The 26,260-nt window shown below is 54.8% G+C and overlaps 2 protein-coding genes across 13 annotated transcripts in view; one reads left to right on the top strand and one right to left on the bottom strand.

Moving 5' to 3' along the window:
- ARNT (aryl hydrocarbon receptor nuclear translocator) overlaps positions 1–6,215 on the bottom strand; it is a 31,887-nt gene extending 25,672 nt beyond the window's left edge. For 8 of the 9 annotated variants that reach the window (XM_075525243.1, XM_075525244.1, XM_075525249.1 and 5 more), the window contains exon 1: positions 2,013–2,149. In XM_075525243.1, the coding sequence (XP_075381358.1) occupies positions 2,013–2,037 (25 nt within the window). In that variant the 5' untranslated portion in view covers positions 2,038–2,149. Of the gene's footprint in view, positions 1–2,012; positions 2,150–4,786; positions 4,906–5,258; positions 5,423–6,086 lie in introns of those variants that run through there. The other variant, XM_075525245.1, reaches the window with a different exon arrangement.
- Positions 6,216–6,303: 88 nt separating this feature from the next.
- Positions 6,304–24,726, top strand: SETDB1 (SET domain bifurcated histone lysine methyltransferase 1). 4 transcript variants are annotated; one of them, XM_075525241.1, is made up of 22 exons: positions 6,304–6,456; positions 8,044–8,266; positions 8,615–8,787; positions 9,297–9,334; positions 9,465–9,564; positions 9,980–10,147; positions 10,466–10,667; positions 11,972–12,045; positions 12,410–12,600; positions 13,505–13,634; positions 14,014–14,152; positions 16,694–16,852; positions 17,560–18,153; positions 18,427–18,543; positions 18,865–19,034; positions 19,911–20,527; positions 21,177–21,205; positions 21,493–21,625; positions 22,330–22,495; positions 22,972–23,183; positions 23,632–23,720; positions 24,304–24,726. In XM_075525241.1, the coding sequence occupies exons 2-22, from the start codon at positions 8,055–8,057 to the stop codon at positions 24,419–24,421; spliced, it is 3,831 nt and encodes a 1,276-aa protein (XP_075381356.1). In that variant the 5' UTR covers positions 6,304–6,456; positions 8,044–8,054; the 3' UTR covers positions 24,422–24,726. The 4 variants fall into 4 exon arrangements, 3 of the variants coding, with proteins under 3 accessions (XP_075381356.1, XP_075381357.1, XP_075381355.1); XM_075525240.1 differs by having other exon boundaries at positions 6,414–6,456; positions 7,941–8,266; XR_012778815.1 differs by lacking the exons at positions 16,694–16,852; positions 17,560–18,153; positions 18,427–18,543; ... (6 more) ...; positions 23,632–23,720; positions 24,304–24,726 and adding exons at positions 14,516–16,245; positions 16,344–16,687 and having other exon boundaries at positions 6,410–6,456; positions 7,941–8,266.
- Positions 24,727–26,260: the final 1,534 nt, after the last annotated feature.

Raw genomic sequence — 26,260 nt, 5'->3', positions numbered from 1 at the left:
ATAAACACTTTACTACACACGAACAGTTGAAAGCCACGAGTATCTTCCTTTCTCATTCGCTGGGTTCTTACAGAGCTGGCTCATAACATACATTTTCCATTCTTACCCCAAACAGCAGCATTTTTTTTTGCTTTACATTTAGCGACGCATCCTTTGTCTGCCAAACTGTGAAACCTTGATCTAGCACTATGCTGGCAGGAGAAGTAGTGAACTTCCTGACCAAGCCCACACCACCACCAATACACATGGCTAAGATTTTACTACTTGGAATAATCTCACTGTTTCATGGGATATTGCTGTGAGCAAAAAGCATATTTTGCTGCAGGACGGGATCACAGCTTTGACAGTTTCCACTTCTGATATATTTTTGCTAAGCTGAATCAGGAATTCTTGTTTTTTCTAACATGCCATCTCTAACTTCTGATTGCTGAAGAATTTCAGATTATGTGAAACCACAACCACGTATTTCCAGACACCAGTTCTGCACCCTTGCCTCAGAATCACCACAGAGAAATGACCCAACATGTTTTCTCAATATTTAAAGCCACAAAAGCTTCCTATATCGTTAGAACGGAAAAAAAAATCATCCTTTAGAAGTTACATTGAACAGTCCTCGATAAACCTGAACATGTCATACAACCCAAGACCTCGTCAGCCTCAAGCCACAAGCAAAAATAGTCAGAAACCACAAGCCAAAAAAAAAGAAACCCAAAAAAACACAGACGCTCAAATTCTGATCTCAGTCACCACGTTGTAAATCCATTACAGCTTCACAGACACTGGATTATTCCAGATACATACTAATTTCAGAGCAATTTAGCCAGAAATCTCATAAAGCCCAAAAGATTCGACTTTATTTGGCAAGCATCAGACATTACCAACTTCCAGCTTCCTCCAAACAGGGAGTCACCCCTCGCCTGTCAACCTGAGGGAGCAAAAGTTGAAAGAATATTCTGCTTTCTGCTGACAGGCGCTCACACCCTTGGTTATGCACCAGCTATTCAGCTCAGGAGTTTAAAGAGAGGTGGAGAGGAGATTTGTAAAAATCCTTTTCAAAACAGCACGTCAAGATTTTGCTTGTTGCTAATTAAGAAAACCTCAATGAAGCATACAGCAAAAAAAAAAAAGGGTCTAAAACAAACATAAACCACTAAGGACAATAAACGCAAGCGAGCCCCACGGGCGCTTGCTCCCTCCCAGGAGGGCGATGATGGAAACCAGACCCCAGCACCAGGTACACCAGGCCGGGCACGGGCAGGGCCCACGCCAACCGCCGGAGCTCAGGGAGGAGAGAGGAGCACGAACGTCTTCCTCCCCAACATAACAAGCTCACACACCATTTCCTTCTCCACCTCCAGCTTGCCTTCTTTCCAAAACAGCCTGCCACTCAATGAAGTGCCTCCTTTAAAAGTTTCTGCCGTCTGACAACCACGCTGGCTCTCCAAACCCTCCCAGAGCACCCCAAGCCGGGTCCCTCAGCACCCTTTCCCCACGCTGGCTCCCTCGTTTCTTCTCATGGGTGTCCCCCAGCCCATCCACAGGCCCCTCCTGACCCAGCCCTCTCAGCTCAGCCCCAAGCCCTCCAGCCTCCCGATAACACCCCTCGGCTCCCCCGACGCTCCTCCCCCGACCAAGCCTCCAAGCCCATTAACCCAGCTCCTCGAAAGCCTCCAGCCCCGGGTGACACCTTCCACCCGCCCCAAAACTCCTACGGTCCGGCCCGGGCCTCCCCCACGGGCCCTTTGGCCCAGCCCAGCCCCTACTAACGGCACCACCAGCCCAACTGCCCCGACCCACCCTCCCTCCACCGAGCGCTGCCTCCCTCAACGGCTCCTCAGCGGCCCTCAGCAGCCCCCTGCCCGGCCCAGGGCCCCCTCGGACCCCCGGGACGCCCCAGCCCGACCCCCCAGGCCCGACCCCCCAGCGCCCTCTCAGCCCTCCCCAGGACCGCCGTAGGCCAGGCGGCTCCCCGCGCCCTCCGCAGCCCGCCCGGCCCAGTCGCCCCCGCTCACCCGGGTTGGCGGCGGTAGCTGCCATGGCCGGTGCGGGCCAGCAGCCGCCCCCCGCCTCCCTCCTCACCGCCACTGCCAAGATGGCGGCACAGGAAAACCCTCCGCGCTGCCGCGCAGCCTAACCTGCCCGCCGGGAGGGGCGGGGCGGGGACGAGGTACTGCGCTCCTACTGGTCCAGCCGGGGGCGGGGGGCGGGGAGAGCGCGCCCGACGGCACAGCCAGCAGGGGCGGGTGCGCGCGGCCATGCCCCGCCCCTACCACGGGAGGGGGCGGGTCCCTGGAGGGGGCGTGGCTACGAGGGGGTGTGTGGGGAGGGATGCGCGCGTGGGGCGGGTTAAAGGTCGGGTTGGGTGACGTCACGTGTTGGATTTTTTTTGTCGGCGGGCAGGATCCCTGCTGGGACTGGGATTGGGACTGGGATTGAGTCTGGGACTGGGATTGAGATTAGGGTTGGGACTGGGAGTGAGTTTGGGGCAGGAACTGGGATTAGGGTTGGGACTGGGAGTGAGTCAGGGGCAGGGACTAGGGTTGAGACTGGGACAGGGATTAGGGTTGGGGCAGGGATTGAGACTGGAATTAGGGTTAAGACTGGGATTGGGATTAGGATTGAGACTGGGATTGAGTTTGGGGCAGGGACTGGGATTAGGGTTGAGACTGGGATTGGGATTAGGGTTGAGACAGGAATTGAGTTTGGGGCAGGGACTGGGATTAGGGTTGGGATGGGGATTGAGGTGGGGGCAAAGATTGGCACTGGGATTAGGATTGAGACTGGGATTAGGGTTGGGACTGGGACTGAGTTTGGGGTAGGGACTGGGATTAGGGTTGGGGCAGGGATTGGGACTGGGATTAGGGTTGAGACTGGGATTGAGTCTGGGACTGGGATTGGGATTAGGGTTGAGACAGGGATTGAGTCTGGGACTGGGATTGGGATTAGGGTTGAGACAGGGATTGAGTTTGGGGCAGGGACTGGGATTAGGGTTAGGACGGGGATTGAGGTGGGGGCAGAGATTGGCACTGGGATTAGGATTGAGCCTGGGATTAGGGTTGGGACTGGGACTGGGATTAGGGTTGGGGCAGGGATTGGGACTGGGATTAGGGTTGAGACTGGGATTGAGTCTGGGACTGGGATTGGGATTAGGGTTGAGACAGGGATTGAGTTTGGGGCAGGGACTGGGATTAGGGTTGGGACTGGGACTGAGTCAGGGGCAGAGACTGGGATTAGGGTTGGGACTGGGACTGAGTCAGGGGCAGGGACTAGGGTTGAGACTGGGACAGGGATTAGGGTTGGGGCAGGGATTGAGACTGGAATTAGGGTTAAGACTGGGATTGGGATTAGGGTTGAGACAGGGATTGAGTTTGGGGCAGGGACTGGGATTAGGGTTGAGACTGGGATTGGGATTAGGGTTGAGACAGGGATTGAGTTTGGGGCAGGGACTGGGATTAGGGTTGGGACGGGGATTGAGGTGGGGGCAGAGATTGGCACTGGGATTAGGATTGAGACTGGGATTAGGGTTAGGGCAGGGATTGAGGTTGGGATTCAGTTTGAGACTGGGACTGAGTTTGGGGCAGGACTGGGATTAAGCTCTGATCAGGGCTGACGGCGGGTCGCAGGTCTCGCCCCCAGCCACCCCGTGATCACAGGGGGGCCAAGGTGGGGCGTGGGGCCGCCGCTGCGTCCCGGGGTCCTGCCAGGCACCCCGGGATGGGCAACCCCGGACGCAGCGTCCCCCTTATCCCCCCTTCCGCTCCCCCTGGGCACCGGCAGGGCCCCAAAACTCAGCCTTTGCCGAAAAATCACCGGAAAAAAAAACACCCCGCGCCAGCCCGGGGGCACTCGCAGGGTGGCAAAGCTTCGCCGTGAACCAATCCTCTTTCTCAAGGTGATCCTTCTTCCTCTTGGGGAGAAAAAAAATAAAGAAACCCGAGGGAGCCGGGGGATTTCTGTGGGATTTAAACCGTTTTGGGGCAAGGCTGTTTCGCAAGAGCCGAACGGGTGGCTCAGTTCAAAGCCCAAAGCGTCACGGTTTCAAAGAATTTTCCCTGGTTTGGTCTGAAATGAGCCAATGACCAGCTCGAAACGATCTCGCAGGCTGAGGAGGACCTGGCTCCCGCTGTACTTTGGGGATAAATCCTCCTCAACGCACCCCGATTCACCCTGTGCCCCCGCCGGGCCCTGCAAGACCCACGAAGGGACCCCGGAGCCTTCGCCCGCTGGGCCAAGGGGCTGCTGGAAATAGCGGGTGAGAATTTAATCCTCCGGATTGTTTCTCCCCGTTACTGGGAGCGTCTGAAAGGCGATGCCACCGCATTCCTGCAGTATTCATGAAGCCCGGGTGACGGCAGGCACCCACAGCCGGGGACGGGAGCCGGGGACAGCGGGGCAGGGAGAGGGGCACAGCGTCCGTCTGTCCGTAGGGAGGTAAGGAGCTGCCCCCGTCGGCGCACACGCGGGACGGGGCTGAGACCCGGGGGCTTCCCGCAATCTCTGGGCGCCGCAGGACTTGGTCCTGATGATTTATCTGCCGTCCTTGGTGTAGTTAGGGCTGCGGACATCTGCTCCTGGAGCATATGTCAGCTTTATCAACACATTAAAAAATATATATATATGTATATACGCCTATATACGCACAGCTCGGTCCACGTGGCTCTCCTGGCGCCACTCAACAAGCCTCCACCTCTCCTCCAGCCTTGTACAAATCTAATTATTCGTCCGCTGCTACAAATGTCTCTCTTCAGCATGGAGAAAACCCTCCTTTTCCACCCCATTTGCTTACCGGCGGTTTTTCCTCCTGTCCTGCTTCTAACCCCAGCCAGCGTCCGTTTTGCTGGGGGTCGGCCAAGCCCTGCTGCGTTCGTTGCACCTCACACAGCGAGGAGCGCGGGGTCGTGCTGCCTGAGAAAAAAAAAAACACCTTAATGGGGATATTTTAACCTGCTTTTTCCTGGGAAATGAGGAGGCTGGGCAGGAAAGGGAAGCTGGAAGGGGTGGCAGGGTGAGACGATGAAGATCCCTGGGGCGAGGGTGCCTGGGAGAAGGATGGGAAGACACTGGGTGTCCCCCAGACTGCAACCGACAGCCACGACAAGGAGCAGAGGAGTCTCAAGGCCACGATTTCCCCGTTCGGGCTCCTTTTGACACCCCCCTGGTACTTCCCCTGCGCTGCAACCCGCTCAGCCCCTGTGACTCCCCCCCCGTCTCTGCCCCGCAGGGATGTCACTGGCAGCCGGGCGCCTGGGGCCACGCACCTGAGGGCCACCCGCATGGAGAACGCCACGGGGCCACCGGCAGTCGACGTGGACAAGGGCTTTGCCATGGCCTTCGTGGTGCTCATGTGCCTCTTCCTCCTGGCCATGATGGTGCGGTGCGCCAAGCTCATCGTGGATCCCTACAGCGCCATCCCTACCTCCACCTGGGAAGAGGAGCAGATCAACTGAGCCGGGGCGAGCTGGCCCCGGGGACCCCCGGCACCCCCAGGGACCACAGTCCCCCAGCACGGCCCACAGCCCTCCCTCACCAGAGGGTGCTCCAGGGCACCCCAGGGCCCTCCAACAACCCCCAGCACCCCAGGGCCCCCAGTCCTCCCAGGACCACCCAGCACCCCAGGGCCCTCCAGCACTGTGGGGGCCCCAGGACCTGCAGAGCTCCCCATCACCCCCCAGCACCTGAGGGCCCCCCCAGCACCCTCAGAGCTCCCCATTGCTCCCCAGCAGCCTTAGAGCTCCCTATCACCCCCCAGGGCCCCCCAGAACCCTCAGAGCTCCCCATTGCTCCCCAGCACCCCTAGAGCTCCCTATCACCCCCCAGGGTCCCCCAGTTCCCTCAGAGCTCCCCAGGGCCCCCCATCGTCCCCCAGCGCCCCAGGGACCCCCCAGCTCCCTCAGAGCTCCCCAGGGCCCCGCATTGTCCCCCAGCGCCCCAGGGCCCCCCCAGCTCCCTCAGAGCTCTCCTCACCCCCCAGCACCCCCAGGGCCCACCCAGGCCCCATCACCTCAGAGCCACCAGCACCCCCAAGGCCCACCCATCCTCCCCGGACACCCCACCACCTCTGGGCCCCCAGCACCCCCCGGGCCTACCCGGCCCCTCAGGGTCTGCCTGGCTCCTCAGGGCCCCTCCGGCCCTTCCAACCGCCTCCTGGAGGTGGCAGCACTGCGCCTTTCCCGGGGCGCTGCCCCTTTAAGAGCCCCTGGCTCCTCCCCTCCGCGCATGCGCTCTGGCCAACCCCCGCAGCCTGGCGGTGGCGGCCCGCCCCTCGCGCATGCGCAGTGCCGCGCCTTTGGCCTCCGTGCCGGCCTGCAGGGGAGAATTGGGTTCCTCGGGGGCTGCTGTTACCGGAAGTGACGTCGAGCAGCTTCCGGTTTGGAGGCCACCACCCCCCCTCCCCTCCTTTCTCCTCTTTCTCCCCAACAACCGGGGTCGCGGCGGGCCCCGGGCCTCGGGGCCTCGGTGAGTGCGGCCTGCCCGAGGGGGGCTGCGGGGCAGGGGAATTGGAGTGAGGGGGGCTGGGGGTTGTGGGGGGACAGCGGGGATGAGGGGGGCTGTGGGGCAGGGGGAATTGGGGGGGCTGTGGGGGGCGCAGAGGGGGCTGTGGGGCAGGGGATCGTGGGGTGGGAGGTGTTGGGGGACTGTGTGGCGGGCAGGAGGGTGCTGTGGGGCAGGAGGAATCGGGCAGGGAGGTGTGGGGGCCTGGGGGGGGACGACACTGAGGCGAGGAGGGGGCTGTGGGGCGGGGGGAATTGGGGTGGGGGCTTTGGAGGGATGCTTGGGGTGAGAAGGGAGTGTGAGGAGCTCCCCGCGCGGGAGGTGTGGGGGTTTTGAGGTGCAGGTGGGGGGGCTGTGGGGCAGGGACTTTAACAGGCCGAGGGGTTGATGGAAGCTTGCAAATATAAGCAAACTATAGGGTGTAAGAGAGAGCGTAAGGGCATCGGGAGGGGGGGACTGGAGGCTGAGGGGTTGATGGGGGCTTGGGGTTGCAGGGGGGCTGTGGCGGCACTGGGGTGGGGTGCTGTGGGGGAGGAATGGGGTTTGGGGTGCAGTGGGGGCTGTTGGGCAGAGGCCTGGGTGTGAGGGGGAGGAGGGGTGAAGGAGGCGCGGCTGGGACGTGTTGGGGCGCGGGGCTGACAGGGGCTCTTTGGGGGATAGGGGCGCGTCTGGGAGGTGCTGGGGGCCGTGGGCTGCCTTTGCGTTCTTAGGGCTGGAGGAAAGCGTGTGGGGTCGTGGCTGGGGGTGGCCTGGGGGCAGCTGGGAGAGAAATGTGGGCAGGGGGAGCTGGATGGGGCTGGAGCGGGGTGATGGGAGAGAGGAGGGAGTGTGGGGCTGGGTTGATGGAGGAGCAGGAGGTGGGGGGGGGCTGGAGACGATGGTGTGCTTAGATACAGACGCGGAGACTGAAGGGAGAGGTGAGAGTGGGGAGCGCTGCGAGAAGGAGGAAGGTGTCTGAGTGCTGCTGACAGGGGGGCAGACTTGAAAATAATGGAGACCGGTTGGGTTATCACCAGGCCCAGCTCAAAAGGAGACGCGGGGGCTGCAGGCCTGGACAGAGGAAACTGCTGGGGCCACCCTTGGGGCTGGATGCTAGAATGTTCCTTAAACACCACAGGCAGGGGAGGGTAGGGGCTCCTGTGGGCTGCTGCGTGACGGTGAAGCTGTGGGATGGATTGGGAGAGGCATCTGCGTGGTTCTCCTCCCGGGCGAGGGAGAGGGTTGGGAACTGCTCCGCAGGTTTTGCGGAGGAGAGGGCTCTGAGGTGGCGAAGCAGAAGGCTCCAGTGTTCAGCGGGTTTGGAGAGTCTGTGCAGAGATCGGAGGAGATGTCAGGAATCCCTGGTTGTCCTGGGAGCCTCTGGCTCCACTGTTTGCTTGCACTTTGGTTATTTTTGGCTCCCTGTGATGTTCTCTTAACAACATATATAACATTTTCTTCCTGTCTAGCTTTCAAAAAATGGAGCTTACGCTCTTGTGAGCGCTGTGCCTCAGAGGATGTGCTACGGCAGTAGGGTTTCATCGGCCTTTTCTCACCTCTTTGTGGTGTCAGGTACAGCAGAAATGGATTCCCAGGAGATCAAAGAGCTGCAGCAAGAAGTGATGGAAGCGCTGGGAATCTCCATGGAGGAGCTCCAGGATATCATCGACAAAGAGCTGGAGAAGTTTGAGTGCGTGAAGCAGAGGAAGCAACAACTGGAGGAGCTGGAGAAGTGTGTGAAACAGAAGGAAGAAGAGGTCGCTCGCGTTGACCGGCTCTTTGATGACGCTTCGAGGTGGGTGCGCTTGGAATCGCAGCCATGTGTCAGAATTGGGGCTCAGAGCAGAGGAGGGGGTGATCGGGTGGCTAGTCTGATGTCTTGAGCGCTGCCCGTTTCCCTTTGCTATAGGCTGGCACTGTGATTCTGCATCGGTTCGTTTGCGTGTGGTTGTTGAGGGATAATTAAAATTATTCCCCTGTGGCTTTAAATCCTTCGTGTGAATACTCCTCCCTCACCTCACCATAGTTGTATTTAATTAGCAGCTCCCCAGCGGTCGGTTCCTATTTCTTTCTGCAGCATTGTGGGACGCACAGCTGGGCTCACCTTGTCTCTTACTGTCTCTGCCATTCTCTTTTTCCCCAGAGCCATTGATAAATGCGAGATATTGGTGAAGGATCTGTACTCCAAGCTGGGCCTCCAGTACCGTGAGAGCAGTTCCGAGGACGAGGACTTGGCTGCCAAGCCCATGGAAGTGATTGAGATCCCAGATGAGGATGACGATGATGTCATGAGTATCGATTCGGGCTGGAAGCACAGTTCAGTATCTCATTGCGCCACATGGTACCGAGAGGAGGGATGGAGATCTGAGTGTGTCCTGGAGGAGGGTGGGAATGAGAATAAGGATATCATAAAGTTGGCCATAAGCCACACTGGTCCGTAAGCAGGAGAGGATCAGGTAGGAAATGCCATTAGCTCGTGAGGAACATCACGGCTTGCAAGGTCTGCTGGGGCCCGTAACTATCCCGTGGTTCCTGGAGTCCCAAACTGGGACTTTTCCTTTTCCCATCTGCCTGATTGTTGTCCCCATCAAATGCTGCCTCTGCAGGGAAGCTGCCTGTGCGGCATCTTGTGCGTCTAGAAAGGGTGGCTTAGTAAAAGCCTTGCTTGAGTGGATTTCTTGACAGGGACAGAGGAGGCTTTTGAATGGATGCTCTTCTCTGTTCCCTCTTCTTTTGGTGGCTTAACTAGGAGCCAGGTGGCTTAACTAGGTGGATTCTTTCCTCCCCAAGATGCTTTAAACCCCTTATTTTCTCTTTAAATGCAGGCAACAGTAGTCCCAGAATCGCAAAGGATCAGACTCTGGTGAGTTGGAAAAGACCTGACTCTAGTGTACTTCTGCAGTGGGGTTTTGCTGGAACACCTAGGACAGCATTGTATTTGGTGCAAAAAAGGAAAGGTTCTTCATATTTTCTTTCTCTTTCCTTCCCTTCAGCTGCGGGAAGCCATGGCTGCAATGAGAAAGTCCGCCCAGGATGTTCAGAAATTTATGGATGCCGTGAACAGGAAAACAAATGCCCAGGATGCACAAAAAGGTCAGCGCGTGAGAGCTTCCTGGGGCTGACGGACGTGGGCTGGCACCCGTGCGTGCCCTAAACCTGCTCCCGTCTGCATCTCACACCTGTTGGTTTTCTTTCTGGAAAAGAAAATAACTATTCTTTTTCCCTGCTGGAAAGACCCATGAGGATATATTGCTTCCAAATTCCTATTTTTCTTTAAGCCCTTTCCAAAAGCAAATACAAGTGTTGCAGTTTCCATAACATGAAAGCTTTTTCGTGATGTTTAAACCTCATTTGCTGATTACTCCATGAGGCAGTTAGGCTGACTGAGGTAAAGGAAAGCAAGACGCCTCCTGTCTCAGGTCCGACAGATGTTTTACCAATTGCATACATAAGAGAGGGAGTCTGCGGGCAATTCCTAACTTACCTTCTGGTGTTGTTCCGCGGGTAGATGCACAGACCCCTCAGGAAACTCCTGGCACTCTCCAGCCCGTTGGCCCTGCAGCGGCTGGGAGCGATCTCAGCAATGACGGTGATCTGCACGTTGGCATGAGGATCCTGGGCAAGAAGAGAACCAAAACGTGGCACAAAGGGACTCTGATTGCAATCCAGACAGTCGGTACGTCCCGTGCTTGCTGCTGTGACTGGGTGCTCGTGGCTTTCAGTAAGCTTTGGGTGGGTAATGTTGACCAGGCTGGGAGCAGGTCCCCTCCTGTGTCAGAGCACCTAGTGCCACCTGGAACGAGTTGTGAAAGCAACACATCTCCACTATAATATTTTACGTTCCAAATTGATTTCTGAAAGTTTCAGAATAAGTTCTGAATAAGTTCTGAACTTTCAAATAAGTTCTGAACTTGGATCAGAATGGTATATGGTGTTGGACTTGTCTGAAATCACTTGGCTTTTGTTTATCTGGCCGTATTGAAATGTCTTTCAGGTGCTGGAAAGAAGTACAAAGTGAAATTTGATAATAAAGGCAAGAGTTTGCTTTCTGGCAATCACATTGCTTATGACTATCACCCTTCACCTGAGAAACACTACGTTGGCAGCAGGGTTGTGGCAAAATACAAAGATGGGAATCAGGTTTGGCTGTATGCTGGCATTGTGGCTGAAACCCCAAACGTGAAGAATAAAGACAGGTATTAATTCTCCTCCACAGTCATGTACCGCTCGCTCTCTCTTTTTTGTTGTTGTTGTTTCTTTGTTTTGTTTTTTAGGAAATAAAAGAAAAAAGGTGTATATTGTATATTTGCTATTGTGGGAGCTAAATTCTTTTCTGCCCTTTCTGGGGACGTAGCTCTGAATGTTGTTTCTTCCGTCTGTCTTATCTCTGAAAGCTCTGGGCGGAGCTTCCATTCTATTACTCATGGCTCCGAGTCAGAAATTATATCTGGTAATTCATTCAAATTATCACACAAATGTAAGTCTGTACTGCTCAAGGCATAAACCATGGCGTTGGGAAATATGAGCCCTAGAAGCATTTAGTGCCGGCAGTGTTGCCAAAGCACTTAAGGAGAAGAAACAGCAGGTCTAAAGCAGCCTTTTCAGTCGCGTGTAAATAAGGGACAGGGCTTCTTTGATGTTGTGGTTTAGGCTTGTGGTCTTTCTGAGAAGATTCATAAAGGATATAATCGCCCTGTTTGTTTCAAATGTGGATCTGCCCTAAATGCCTAATTGCGTCAAGTTCTATCTGATACGTGTTTAATAACTGAAAATGAACTGCATTTATTAGTCATATTGCAAATTTACTCCTCCTGGCTAGGCTAGCTGTAATGCTGATCTCTCGTAATGCAACCTGTATAGGGCTCCATATCCTGAAGTTGTTATTCAGAGGCAGGCGGCGCTCAGCGGGTGCCGTATCCAGCCTTGTGGGTATCCCCCTCCGAGCTCCCGGGCCCCCGCGGGCCCTGGGGACTCTCTCGTGCTCGGCTCCTGTCTGCAGGTGGAGCCCTGGAGGTGTCCCCAGCTCTCTCCCTGTGGTGCTGTTCAAGTCATGGTGTGCAGCCTCTGCTGCTGCTCTGTCCCAAAGGCTCCAAAAATATCTTTTCTTGCAGAGATTAGGAGCAACTAAACTGGCTTTTCTATTTCTTTACCTCCTGTGGCCGAGGCACAGAGGGAATCTGGAGCTGAGGGAAGAGGGCCTGGCTGTGCTATGCTGCTGGGAAGCCTTTGGGCAGCCTCTGTTTTGGCTTTGGGAGCGCAGGGATAGCTCGGGGCTGGGGGAGAGCTGTTCTGAAACAGCCAAGGGAAGTGGCAGTACTGTAAAGCTCGTCATCTCCTGGCAGAAACGATCACTTCATTCTGTCCTCATCCACCATATCTGATTTGGGACTGGTGGGAGAAACAGGAGGGGTGCTCCACTTTCGTTAGGTGATGTGGAGCTGCATTTCATTCAGCTGCATTTCTAATTCTTCCAACGCTTGTTCTCTCTGCTGTTCTCCAGGTTCCTGATCTTCTTTGATGACGGCTACGCTTCATATGTCAAGGAGTGGGAGCTGTACCCAATCTGCAGGCCACGTGAGTGATCTCTGCCCCTCCTGTGTCCTAACACTGAAATTGTAGGGAGAGCCTTTGGGTATATGGAAGAGCCTGGGCTCGAAAGACAGGGGACAGACTGCCTGTCCCCTCCGGTGCTGTGCCTGTAGATGTTTGCATGTGAAGCTGGAGGAAATAGTGGTTTATTACCGGCAGAGTGAGTGTGCACTCTGGGTGTGTTAACGTGGCTGGATGCCCTACCACCAAACACCCGGCCACTCGGGATTGCTCCTTGATTGTTCTTATGTAAAAATCCATCTAGGATCTCTTTAAGAAAGAATTAAAGACTCTCTTGTAAGAGTCTTTCCTCCTCTTCCCTTTCTCCCGTCCATCCCTTTCTGAACAGTGAAAAAGACCTGGGAAGACATAGAGGATGTTTCCTGTCGTGATTTCATTGAGGAGTACATCACGGCCTACCCCAACCGTCCCATGGTGCTGCTGAAGAATGGCCAACTGATCAAAACAGAGTGGGAAGGGACCTGGTGGAAATCCAGAGTGGAAGAAGTGGATGGCAGTCTGGTCAAAATCCTTTTCCTGGTAGGGCAATTTCCCTTCTGCCATTAGAGGGGGAAGATGGGCTTAAATTTGCGTCGGGGGCGGCTGACTCTGTTGGGCTGATCAAGTCCAGTTTCCTTGCTGATGTCAGACAGGGTCCTGCAGCAAGCAGGTGTTTTGCTTAGTAGGTAGACCGCCAGTTTGTACTGTGCATTGATGTGAAGGTGAGACTCTTTCATTTGCATGACAAAAGCTTCAGAAGCCTTTTAAAGCATTTTGCCTGTGAAACTTTAAAGTGGTAGATGACCAAGAAACAAAATTCATCATCTGCAGGTATTCTGTCCTGGTTCCTTTCTTGATGTAAACACCTAGCCATGTCTTCTGTCCAAATACAAGTGCTGGTTTGAGAAGCAGGAGAGAAACTGAGCAGAAGCTGCGATATTCTGCTTGCTCAAATTCTACAAATTGCAGAAAGCAAGCAGACGTGGTGTCTGTGCCCACTTGGCTCCCTTCCTGTCTAGATAACTGCATAGCCACCGGGGCTGGGGAAGAGATCGTGCACCTGCAAATTTAACCTCCCTGTCCTAGAGCAGATTCGCTTTGTGCTGAGGAGTTAGCTTGTCTCCTGAGGGAGCCTGGTTTCTCCAACAGTGCCTCGTTAGTCACTTGTTGGGCTAAGAACAGAACGGAATTCGAAGTTTGGGGTCTTGGTATTGGGCCTCTTTCTAGATTTGGTTTGTATTCAGTGTTCCCCCAGGTATGATGAATTATTGCCTTTGTCCTCTCTTGGCTGCATGGTCTTTCACGAGTCTTCAGGTCAATGCTTTGCCTCCTTTCCATTCGATTCTGCTCACCGTAAAAGCACGCTGCTGTCTCCCAGGCCTGTATTGTACCTCTGGAAGCTCTCGCCGTAGGTGCTGTGAGTGTTGCCTTCTCCTTGCTGCAGGATGACAAACGCTGTGAGTGGATTTACCGGGGTTCCACACGCCTCGAGCCCATGTTCAGCATGAAAACTTCCACAGCCTCCACCCAAGAAAAGAAGCAAAGTGGACAAGCAAGGACTCGTCCCAATGTTGGTATGTGGCATCTTTTTCTTTAATTTGTATCCTGGAATCTGAATGAACGCATTGTGGGTTGGCACGGGCGGGTGGATTGTTTTGGTTTTGGTGGGGTTTTGTTAGCAGAACTCCTGGCGATTTAAGATTTACAGTGGGCTTTTTCTCCTGGCACAAAGATGCCGCAAAACCAGACTGCAGATATGTGAAGTGGCCAGAATCTGTTTGGGGTGACTGGCTGTAACTCAGAGCTCAGCCAATGACCTGGTGTTAATTGCAACTGTCTCTGTTTTGGTTGCCTTCGGGAACTAAATCAATATTTTGTGGCTAGTGCAACAAACTTTGGTTGATGGTAGCGACTTTTCTTGTTGATACTTTGCTTTTTTCCCTTCCCCACCAGGTGCTGTCAGGAGCAAAGGGCCCGTGGTACAATATACGCAAGATTTGACGGGAGCTGGTACCCAGTACAAACCTTTAGAGCAAATGCAGGCAGCCTCGCTGGCTGCACGGTCCGTTTCTCCGCAGGCTGCTGAGATGGAGTAAGTACTTGAGTCAGTTCTCTGCTTCCACCACTACCTCCTTTGCCTTTCATCTCCTGTGCTCAAGCTCTTTCAGGCACCACCCTTTCTGTGTAGAGGAATCCTCGGGTGCAGGTTTCCTCCATGACTAGGCTTGTTTCCTGGTTACACAAATCGGTTTTAGTCATGCTTCTGGGGGAAACTATAGATAAAGGTTGCTGGATTGAGTAATTGAGGGTGGGAGAGCTGACAGCCCGGCACCCCCTGAGCCAAATGCCATGTTCTTACTCAGGGCTAAAGCTTCGCACTTGATGTATTTCCAAGCTAGAACATTTGCTCCTTCTTTTCTGAAAATCTGAATTGCTCCCTCGTGTCACGATCCAGGCACTGGCCCCCGGCTGCCTTGTATTCCTCCACTTGGACTGACCTGCTCGCAGACCTCAATGACTTACGAGGCACTGAGAACTCGGGATCAGTGGTTGGTCTTGGTGGTCACGGACCAAACCTGATAAAGCTCAGCCACGGCCAAGTCGCACACGTGCCTCCTGCTGCCAGGGGCCCAAGCGGGACGTTCTCGGAGGTGCAGGCTAGTGCCGAAGGAGGCCTGGATGAAGGAGGAGCTCGGCCTTGTGATGAAGGGAGCGTGTTGGAGAACACCAGGGTATCTGAGCCTGTGCCCTGGGACTTCAGTCACTTTCTAGGGGAGAGAGATGCTGTCCCGGTTCATTTTTGTCACCGCTGTGGATTTCCTATCCGAATTTATGGACGCCTGGCCCCCTGCCAGCATGTCTTTTGCTGTGACTGTGCCTTGCTGCATGGGCAAAAGGGAGAAAGGAGATGTCCCAGCTGTAAGGAACCTGTGCAGCAAGTGAATCTTTATTTACCGGATGCTCTCTCGGTGTAGCAGCATCTAAGAAACCCTGCCTGCCCCAGCCTCCGGTCTCAGGAGGGGCTTCACCAGTGCGGTATGACCCATTCTGCCCCCGGATATGCGGGCTAACTTGGAAATGCTCCTCCTCTGCCATTCTGACCAAGACTTGAGAATCGAAGCCATAATAGCCTTGTTCCTCATCTCTTACCTAACCAAGATGCTGAAGGAGGTCTGCTCCAGCATGAGAAATGCAACGCTGGCTCCTCCACCATCAGTCTAGGGCCCCACCTGCAAGCAGAGGAAGAGCGGGGCAGTTGCCCTAACTCTAGGGCACCCTGAGCTGTCGAGGGTGTAGGAAAGATATGCAATAACACGGCATGAAGACGATAAAGTTGAACTGCGGCGATCAGCCAGCCTGCAGTCTCGTCGGCTGCCAAATCTCTCCTTTTCCATTTAACAGTCCTTGCAGTGGTTACAAGAAACAGTTTTTTCTTTTTTTGTTTTTTTGTTTTCTTTCCTCTCCCCACGAGGCTTTGACTTTAGGATCTTGTTTTCAGGTCTAATACAAGCAGACACCTCAGCCGTTGCCCTGCCCTGCCGCTAAATAGTGAACTGCTTAAAGACAACTGTTTTTTAACAGTGACTGAAGGCAGCGTACTATATCCATGTCCCCGCTGTCCCAAAGGATACTGTTGGGTTAAAAACACATTGGTTTTAGATTATTAAAACTGGGAGAACAGTTTTTTCACTCTGGTGTTTTGTTTACTCTGAGGAAGGCCTGGTTCTCTTCCCTCTCTAGTCTCACTTTCAAGTTCTTCTACGGTGCCAGGGAGCTGCTGTCAGCCATTTCTGACTGTTTAAAGCCTGTTGACAGAAGCTTTTTTCTCTTGCTCTTGAATTTTGAAATGTGTGTTAACACCTTGCTTGTAAGGCAGAAGTTTGCAGAAACAGTCGCCCCCTCCTGCTCTCGCTGTCTCCTCCCTTTCTGCCCTGATAACATAACTATGTTCTTCCACTTGTGGGAAAAGCAGTGGCTGGTTTGGGGTGTTTTTCTGTTTAATTGGTATAAATGGACTGAAAATCTCCGCTGTTGTTGTCTCAGAGTGTGAGGGCTAGTGTCTTCCAGGTGCCTCCCACCTCCCCGATGTTGTTCACTGGGCTGCAGAGGTGTTTGGGAGCCCCTCGTAGCCCTTTCGTCAGTGATGTTATTACATTCCCTTGTACAATCTTATGTTGTTACTCAGTACGGACAAAAGACTCCTCTGTACTTCTTGTTCCTCCCACTGCTCAGTACTGTAGCACTGACCGAGCCTCTGTAAACTCTTGTTTCTGCTGTTGCAGGGGTTTCTTCATGTACTGCTTTGTCCGGCTTCCTGAAATGAAGGCCTCGGACATCCTTGTTACGCTCCCTCTCACCTCCATGCCTCACTTCCAAATAAATAGCAGTATGTCAGAAGTGATTTTTAAATGTAGCTGAGCTCTGGCATTTGGTTGGGGTTGTCGCGGGATCGCTGTAGCACAAGTAGTCAGAAATAAGCTGATTTTCACACTCCTTAGGAAAAAAACTGCTCAGTTTCTCTTGGATGGGCCACTGTGGGGAGTGTTATTTTGACTGCCCCTGTCTGTCTAAATCCGACCAGTTGTGTGAGTGCGTGCGTCTTGCAAATCGCCTCCCTTCTTCCCTCGTGCAGATGCTCCGACAGTCAGCTGGCCCAGTCGAGAAAGCAAGTGGCCAAGAAAAGCACTTCCTTCCGTCCTGGCTCTGTGGGCTCTGGGCAGTCGTCACCTTCTTCGCCTGTCCTAGGTGATACACCTCCGGCGGGAAGGACCGGTGCGTCCCAGCAGCATCGGTAAGCAAAGCTTGTTTGCACTTAATACAAATCCCTGCGTCCTTGTGAGAGTTTGGGATGCTTGTTTGGTTTAGCGCAGGTTTATTTTGTTGTGGAATGACACCTTTATTTGCCAGCTTGTCCGGTCCTGAGCATTTGTCTTCCTCTTGCCTTGTTCTCCCTCCCAGACAACTGTTCGTTACGTTCTGTTGTTGGCTTGAGCTTGGAGGGTCTCTTATCAGTTCTGACCAGCACTTACCCAGTGGAACCCTGGCCAAAGCCTCCGACCCTGCTTGTTTTTCGAGGACTCTTGTTTCTACAAGCTTTCTGGGGCCAGGGGGGAGCTGCTATTAATGTAAATCTGCAGGTGGCTTTTCCACAGTGGTGACTTTGTGGCAATCAGTCCACAGCGCAGAAGCCGTTGATCCCAGTTCTGAGACCACAACCAGCTTGTGCTTGTTTCTGCTTCCCTAGTTCTGATTTGGGGGGGGTTTGTGTTCCCTGCTGCTGGTAACACTCCCTTTGGGCCCTGCCCAGCCTTGCCCCCAGGGGATGCTGGGGCTTGTGTCTAATTGGACTAAGCAGCAAAGGCGACGGGGTGTCCCAGTGTGTAACTAGCGGCTGCTTTGATAGGAATTAAGTGCTTAAAATCCCTTCCGCAATGAGGAAAAAGCACCGCTCTTCCTTAAGCCGTGGTTGCTCAATGTATCCCTTTTCCTGCTCTCCAGTGGCCAGGCAGGCGGCGGCACAGCACAGGCCTTCCATGGCATGATGGACCGCGTGCCCAACGAGCCCTCGTACCGAGCCCCGCTGGAGAAACTCTTCTACCTGCCGCACGTCTGCAGCTACACCTGCCTGTCCCGCGTCCGTCCCATCCGCAGCGATCAGTACCGCAGCAAGAACCCCCTGCTCATCCCGCTGCTCTACGACTTTCGACGGATGACAGCCCGCCGACGGGTTAACCGCAAGATGGGCTTCCACGTCCTCTACAAGACGCCATGTGGGCTGTGCCTGCGAACCATGCAGGAGATCGAACGCTACCTTTTTGAGACAGACTGCGACTTCCTTTTCCTGGAGATGTTCTGCCTGGACCCGTATGTGCTGGTAGATCGCAAGTTCCAGCCCTACAAACCCTACTACTACATCGCAGACATTACCAAGGGCAGGGAGGACGTGCCGTTGTCCTGTGTCAACGAGATCGATAACACCCCACCTCCGCAGGTGGCCTACAGCAAAGAACGCATCCCCGGCAAAGGGGTTTACATCAATACTAGCTGGGAGTTCCTCGTGGGCTGCGACTGCAAAGACGGCTGCAGAGACAAGTAGGTGACTCCGTGTGTGCTGCTGGGCCTGGAGGGTGGGGGACGGCACCTGGACTGTGCTGCCTGCCCTGATAACAACCCAAGGTGGACCTGCTCTGGACTTTGAGCCCACGCAGCTCTGGTGGGTCACAGGTTTGACTTCAGGTCAAGCCCTGCGTGCCCGTCTTTCTGCCTATACGCGTGCGAAAGATGTGATTTCTTTTCCTTCCTGCAAAACCGGTGTGTAAAACTAACCTCTGGGGCACGGGTGGGTTTTTCTGTGTGTCTCTCTAGATCGAAGTGTGCCTGTCACCAGCTGACAGTCCAAGCGACTGGCTGCACCCCAGGTGGGCAGATCAACCCCAATTCAGGATACCAGCACAAAAGGCTGGAAGAATGCCTCCCGACAGGGTGAGTAGAGCCGCGTCTTCTCCTTCCCTCACAAACACCAGCCCCAGAAACTTGGCCTCCGACGCTATCAGAGAGGCAGTATTTCCCAGAGCTAAATGCACATCCTGAAAGCCTGCCTCTATTCTTGATTCACCTGCTAATGTGTGGTCCGGGATCTCTGTGCATTACCACAGTACCTGGCAACTACACTCTCCCTGCTCTGCCGAGCTTTAAGTCGCTGCTGCAAGTCCCTTTGCGTCATTGTACACTGTACAATGTACACCACCGAGTCTTGGGATATGGCTTTCTCGGGGAAGATGTCACTGTTCTCCTTTCTTTCAGAGTTTACGAGTGTAACAAGAGGTGCAAGTGCAACATTAACATGTGCACCAATCGCTTGGTCCAACACGGGCTCCAAGTCCGACTGCAGTTATTCAAGACGCAGAACAAAGGCTGGGGCATTCGCTGCCTTGATGATATTGCTAAAGGCTCTTTTGTCTGCATCTACGCAGGTAGGATCTCACCCTGCTGAAGGAGCAGGTAGAAGCCTTAGTTTTGAAACAGGTGATGTGAATGAAAAGCCTTTGTTGAGCCAGTGCTCTCCCCAGTGGTCACATGCATTCAGATACGAATCTGCTTTGTTTTGGTTAAGGGGGGAGGAATGAGCATTTGAAAAGGTCTGGTTGTGTCAGGCCTGAGATCTAGGCTTTGTTTATCGCAAAGTGCAAAACCCAGCAGAACGGGTGTGAAGGGGACAGGAAAGCGAACACTTAGATGATGAACTTGCGGCACTTTGATTTCCTGATTGATGCCCCTCCCTTGCCCAACTCGGAAACAAGATGCTGCAGAAACCAGTGTGGCTGCAGTGCCAGTGTCAAGAGAAGTGCTCGGATCCCCAGAGCTGTTTCTGCACGCTGAGGGTGAATCAGCATATACCTGCTTCCTGTTTACATCAAACCAGTCACTGGGACATTGACACAAACCGATAAAATGCAGAAGTTGCGCAGCGTGGTTGCGTTAACTCTGAAATGAAACTAACCACGGGCATTGCCTGAGCTCTGGTGCTCTGGTTTCTTGCCCTTCATGTTGCCACCCTCACCGCCAGCCCTTCCAAGTAAAAAGCAGTCACCCTCTTTGAGTTGCTGTTTAGAGATCTCCGTGCTGGAAGCCTGGATGTTAGCAAGGGCCCACTTTAGATCAGCCATGTGCTTCAGATTTTCCTTACCTCGAGAATCAGGGTAATATGTTGTCCTTTCCCAGCCCGGCTTTGGAATAAGGTGGTGTCAGTCCTGTTCGCTCCTCAATGAGCCTTTGGGGAGGATAAAATTATGGGTTAGGAATAGCATCCCTGGAAAACTCATGCTTAGTTTTCTATTCCCCACCCCCAGGGAAAATCCTCACGGATGACTTTGCTGACAAAGAGGGGTTAGAGATGGGTGACGAATATTTTGCAAACCTGGATCATATTGAGAGTGTGGAGAACTTCAAGGAGGGCTACGAGAGCGATGCAAAATGCTCTTCTGACAGCAGCGGGGTGGACCTCAAGGACGAAGAGGAGGAAAACACAGGCACTGAGGAGCAGGAAGAGTCCAACGAGGACAGCTCTGACGACAACTTCTGCAAGGACGAGGACTTCAGCACCAGCTCGGTATGGCGCAGCTATGCCACGCGGCGGCAGACCCGGGGCCAGAAGGAGAACGGGCTGTCGGAGACAGCCTCCAAGGATTCAGGGCTCACCCGGCAAATCAGCCACGATGAGATGGCGGTGGCTGCCTCCTGTAAGCTGCCGGTGTCAGAGGAGACCTCCAAGAACAAAGTGGCCTCGTGGTTGAGCTCCAACAGCATGTCTGACGGCTTCCAGGACAACGACAGCACCTCCTCCTTCAAGATGAGCGAAGGTGGCGAAGCCAAGGCCAGCAAAACGGAGCTCCCTGGTGAGAGAGAGAAAGCCTCCGCTTCTGCCCTGGGCGATGTGGACGGAGAGTCAAAGGCATCGAAGAAAGATGTAAGGGAGGGCTGTGGGACTGGGAGATGAGTATTGCCCCCTGCCTTGGGAGCGTGGGTGAGGAAACTGAGACGCAGAGATGTGCCTCAGCTGTGCTCTGGCTCGAATGGCTTCTCCACCCACACAGGTGGACTGAGGTGCTGCTTGGTGTCTGTCCCCTTGCCCTGCTTACTTGGCCCACTGTGCTGGGGTAGGGAGGTGCCTTTCTCCTTCCTGGGGGAAATTCTGGCACAAGAGGCTACAAAGAAGTCGCTCAGCATGAGATGAGCTGATCATCCCTCCTGCCCTGCGTGCTACACGCTTGTGCAGCTCTGAGAGAGGGAGCCACCGCCTGCCCGGGTACCTGAGGTGGGGTGGAGAGTGTTCAGACAGGGCTGGGGCCAACAGGGAGGTGGTGGTGGTATCTGTCCGCCCCCTGCTCTGGAGAGGGGACTCAGAGACCCACTGTGTGGGCTGTGGAGGGTGGGAGATCTGGGGTCGTAACTTGGCCCTTCTGGAGCACCCCCTGGACTGGGTGTCACGCTGTGCGGTGGGGACAGCTGGCTTCTCGCACCCGGGCTGGTGTTCGGGGAGCATTTCCACAGCAGGGCTGAAGAGTGCTCCGAAAAGGAGAGATTTTAATCTTCTGTACTACTTCTCCCCTCTGCAGGAACCTGAAGATCCAACCAAAATTCCTGGGTAAGGTTCCTTAATTTGTGTTTTCCTGCTTTTTATTTCCAAATATTGTTCTGAATGAATTGCTGCGACTCTAGGGCTGCCCCTTAACTCTATTAATGCCACTGCCAGAGTGAACTGAGAGGCTGGGAGGGTTTGGGCTGTGCCCCAATGTGCAGTGGCAAATTAAACGCTTGGAGATGGCAGTCTTGTCCAGCTCTCGGCTTTCCTCAGCTGCTGTGCCTCTGCCTGGCCCGCGGACAGGCTCCCCACAGATGCAAGTGTGACCCGCTCTTGTCCTCCCCCCACAGGCTAAGCGACTTGGGCAGGATGTATGGCTACAACCCGAGCCCTCCCAAACTGGAGGGGATCCGGAGGCCGACGAGCAAGACCGCCCTGCTGCAGAGCAGACGGCATTCTCTCGCCCGGCAGCCCACCACAGATGTAAGCCGTGATCCTTTGGGCTTCAGACGTAGGCTGGAAGGGGGGGGGCCTGGCTCTGCCTCAACTCCAGACTGGTTTATGAAGGCCTTGAACCTTACTTTGGGTTCTTTCTATGCCACTTTCATCCCCAGTTGAGCACCAGCGCAGGGCTTGTGGTTCGTAGTTGTGATTTCCTGGAGGGGGGTTGATTTTCTGCAGGCAGTGGGGTATTTCATGGTTCTGAAAGCCCCAGAACAAAGGACAGCATGGCGTTTGGGCCACGTGTTATAACGGGGTGTAGCACCTTGGTTCGCATACCCAGCACACCAGGGACCCAGTGCTCGGGTCTAGGAAGCCATCCTGGGGGACGGTCTTTGGTTTTTAGGGTCTTCTCCCTTCCTTGCAAAACCCAGAGCACCTAATGGTGCAGGCTCACGAGTCTCTGGCAGTCTGGGTGCTGCAGGACGAACCAGCCCCCCGAAACCCCGCTGCTGTTTCAAACATTGGCCTGTGAGGGGGTTTGTGTCCCGTTCCAGCTCTGATCGCAGCGTCTGCCTGTGTGATCCACTCACAAAGGGTTTATTAGAGCACAGAGGGCCTCTGCTAAAAGAGAGCAAAACACTACCGGGGAAAAAAGGGAGCCCTGGCCGTCGCTTGGAAAGCGAGGGAGCGATGCTATCCCCTGACCCCGGCTGCGCTCGGGAGCTGTTAATGCCTTTCTGCAGGACGTGCTGACCCTGTCGAGCAGCACGGACAGCGAGGGGGAGAACGGGCAGGCGGTGGCGGGGCAGGCCCAGGGCACCACCAACGACAGCGACGACATCCAGACCATTTCCTCGGGCTCCGAGGAGGAGGAAGGGGACGACAAGAAAAACCCCTCGTCTGGGTCAGGTGAGGGCAGCTGCTGGGGGAGGAACAAGGGCTGAGTGCGGGAAGTACAGAGGTACAGCAAGAAATTTTGGCCAGAAACCACCAGGAAGGGCTGATGAGGACGTAGCAGCTGTGAGCGTGGTGCGTCCTGCTCCAAGCACCTCTGAGCTACGTCTAACGACCGAGGTCTGAAGCTTCCCCACGTGGTGTTTGAGACGTAACTGCAAAACCCAGCCCTCAAGTACCAGATATTTGTGGATATCTAAGAAAAAGCAACTGTGAGACTTACTGTGGTGGGTCTGCCGGGTCGAGCGGAGAGCTGGCGGCTTCCCAGGAGCCATCCCAGGGTGGTATTTTAGATCTGAGCTGCATCCCGAAGGGGTTTATTACCCCTGCATGAAAGAGGAGAGCGTCTTGGGCCAGCAGCACTCCTGTGGGGTTCCTCTTCTGGAAGATGGAGAGAGAACACGGCGGTGTTCGTTCTTCTCTTGCGGCAGGCCCTGTTAAGAGGCAGGTGGCGGTGAAATCCACCCGAGGCTTTGCCCTGAAATCCACTCACGGGATCGCCATCAAGTCGACCAACATGGCAGCGGCCGACAAGGGCGAGAGCGCGCCCGTCCGCAGAACCACTCGCCAGTTCTACGACGGAGAGGAGTCCTGTTACATCATCGATGCCAAGCTGGAAGGGAACCTGGGCCGGTACCTCAATGTGAGTCACTGCCCTTGGCAGGGGACGAAAGGGGAACGTCCCTTGGCAGCTGAGGAGGGAAAGGGACACATTTGGGGTGACCCGTCCTTTTAGTGATAAAGACTAGATAAATACAGTAAAAAAAGTGGGAAAAGAGTGGGACTAGGAGGACGATCCACCCTCCCGAGTGAAACGGGGCAGCTGCTCCGGCCCCGTGACGCGGGGTAAGCAGGATGGCCAAGTCAGTCCTTCCAGCGACCGTTACCTTTGCGAGGGCGGATCTAATGACTCATCCCTGGTTGTGCAGGCAGGGGAGGGAGTGTGTCCTGTTTCAGCAGGCTTACGCTGGATGCAGCGGACAAATCGGGAATGCTGCTTGTTTATAAAGGCTTGTGTTTACTGCTGGCTGGTTCGCATCCCTCCCGACGCAGGAACTTGCTCACTGTGTTTGTCTCCGCTCTCTGTACAGCATAGCTGCAGTCCTAACCTCTTCGTGCAGAACGTCTTTGTGGACACGCACGACCTCCGCTTCCCCTGGGTCGCCTTCTTCGCGAGCAAGTGAGTCGTGGCGCGCTTGGGGAAGGGCTGCCAGTTCACGGGGCTTGGTTGGACCCAGCTCCGTGGCCGGGGCTGCACTCCCAGTGCGGGCTGGGTGTTTCCTCCTCCTGGTAACCGCTGTCCCCAGTTTCACACCAGCCTGAGCGGGGAGAAGCTTGGAGATGAGTTGGGTGAGGACCCGTCTTCTGTGCTGGAGATTCTGGTGCGATTTGCATCAGTTCTAGACCTTTCCAAAGGGGAGAGCGAAGCGCGGAGCAGCCGGCTGCCCAGCTTGTTTGAGTCACAAACCTTGCAGGCAGCGGTGGTGAATCCTGCCGCGTGCCTCTCGGGCACCGCGAGCGCGGCGTCTCCTCTGAAGACCCACGGGAGTGATTCATCGGGGAACTTTGTCCCTTTGCTCGCTGCGGAGCTCAAAGGCAGCTGCGCTGGCTGCTTCACCCTTGCCCCAGGGGAAGCTGGCCTGCACCGCCCTGCCCAGAGAGGTCGTATGTAAGCGTTGCTCCCTGCTAGCAGGAGGTCCGGCTTATCCTCCTTTTTGGAATGGCCTCTTCTCCCAGCCTGTGCTTTTCTTTTCACTTCCCAGGAGGATACGAGCCGGCACGGAGCTGACATGGGATTACAACTACGAAGTGGGCAGCGTGGAAGGCAAAGAGCTGCTGTGCTGCTGCGGGGCTATCGAGTGCCGAGGGCGGCTGCTGTGAGCCCACCCGTGCTCCCACCGGATCCCTCTTGACCGCAGGCCTGGTGCTGACTTTCCCTTTGTGAGGGTAAAGTTTCTTCTCAAGCGGTGGTTGTTTAATAGTAACCGTTACGAAGCCGAGCGCAGCGGCTTCGAGTTCTCCCGTTCACTTGAAAATTACAGCGGCAGATGGACACGGAACAGAAACGTAACCTGGCGCATGTGTGACGGCTGCGGTGGGGGGCGATGCCCAAACCTGATGCTGTGAGCTTTGCTTCTACCACGTCCCAGGGGCTACAGCCACCCCGTGGGAGGACGATCTCCTCCGTTAGCCAAGCCCTCACCTGCCCGAGCTGCTGAGAAGCAGCTGTTCCTGCTCTCTTCCAGCTCTCCTAAAATTTAAGACACGAATCCTTGGGCAGCCACAGCTCGCGCTGGTGTTGCTGCCAGTTTTCCAGCAGGAAACACTTCACCGAGACTCCGGGGAAGTGCTTCACGGCTGGGACTGAGCCGTTGATGGCCCTGCAGCCTCGGGGACTGGGAGGGAGCGAGGATGGGGGACGTAAGCCCAGGAAGAGTGGACCAATCTGGAGTTATAGCAGTGACGTGAATTTAAGTGGGAAAAACACATCTGTCTTCAACTGTGATATGTTGTAAAGAATCTTTTCATTGTTAAAAAGCAATAAAGTATGTTTTTCTATTAAAAAAAAAATGCCCTGAACTTTAGACACAGCAAAAACCCCTGAAAGAGCAGGATTTAACCACTTCCTCCATCCTTGTTTCCACAGGGCTTGCAGGAAAGCTGCCAGAGGCAGATGGGCCCAGACAGGTTAGGATGGGCACGGGCCCAGGGAGAGCAACCCGCTCCCACAGGCATTTTCACCTTTCCTTCCTTCTAGCAAAACAAACGCTCATTAAATCCTCCACCCGTTAAAACTAAAGAGAAGCTGGTTGAACTTCTCTCGCTAGGGAACAGATTTGATGCCGATCGCCTTCTCCCACCGTCCTAGGATACAACCGTAGGCTCCTAAGAGGGAGTTTGGCCTAAAATACTGCGCTGAAGTTGCAGCTGAGACAGCCTTGAACTTGACTCAGTCAAACCAAACTCGATTTGGGCACCGGCAGCGGGGGGTAGGGATGGGCAGAGCTGGTGCAGGCAGCCAGGGAGGGTGGAGCAGCCGCCTGCCAGCCTGGTCTGGCTGCTGGACACGGCCCGAACCCAGCGGTGGCTCCACAAGTAAAACTCGCTTTTATTTTGTTCCCCTGGCAGCAAAGGACAATTTCAAGTGTTGGGGTTTGGCTTTTTTTTTGGGCAGGGCTTGTACCTGCACACCCGAAGGGGTCAATAAGCCGCCGTGAGCAGGGGCTAGAAGAGGCAGAGGTTTACAAATTGGAAGCGACTCTCGCATCGCCCACCGGCTGAAGCGCCAAAACCCGGTCTGGGGGAGAGCTGGAGCAGCAAAAAAAAAAAAAAAAGCAGGTTCCAGCTGCCACCCCCATCCCTCGGGCACCCAAACCGACACCACCCCCAGCTCACGCAACTCCACGCACACAAGGGAGGCGGGTTTTTTTTTTCCCCCCATGCTAAGTAACCTTTTTTTAAAAAAAAAAACCACCACCAACACAAACACCTTTCTAGGGCCTCTGCGAGCTCCGGTTCCCATCCTCGGCGTCCACCTGAATGGCAGCTTTGTCATCCCCGCAGAGCGAGGAGGGCGGCCACTCCTCTGGCAGCGGGGCCAGGGCTCCTCAGGCTGGTTTTGAAGACGTGGAGAGCTTTGGGGGGGGGGGGAAGGATAAAATATCAAAATCCTCCAATCCCCCCACTTTCAGCACTGCCTCCAGGAAAGCTAAAGGGGGG

The sequence above is a fragment of the Mycteria americana genome, chromosome 25 (assembly GCF_035582795.1).
Source record: "Mycteria americana isolate JAX WOST 10 ecotype Jacksonville Zoo and Gardens chromosome 25, USCA_MyAme_1.0, whole genome shotgun sequence".
In the NCBI taxonomy this organism is placed as follows: Eukaryota; Metazoa; Chordata; class Aves; order Ciconiiformes; family Ciconiidae; genus Mycteria; species Mycteria americana.
This window is presented reverse-complemented; position numbering and strand designations above follow the sequence as displayed.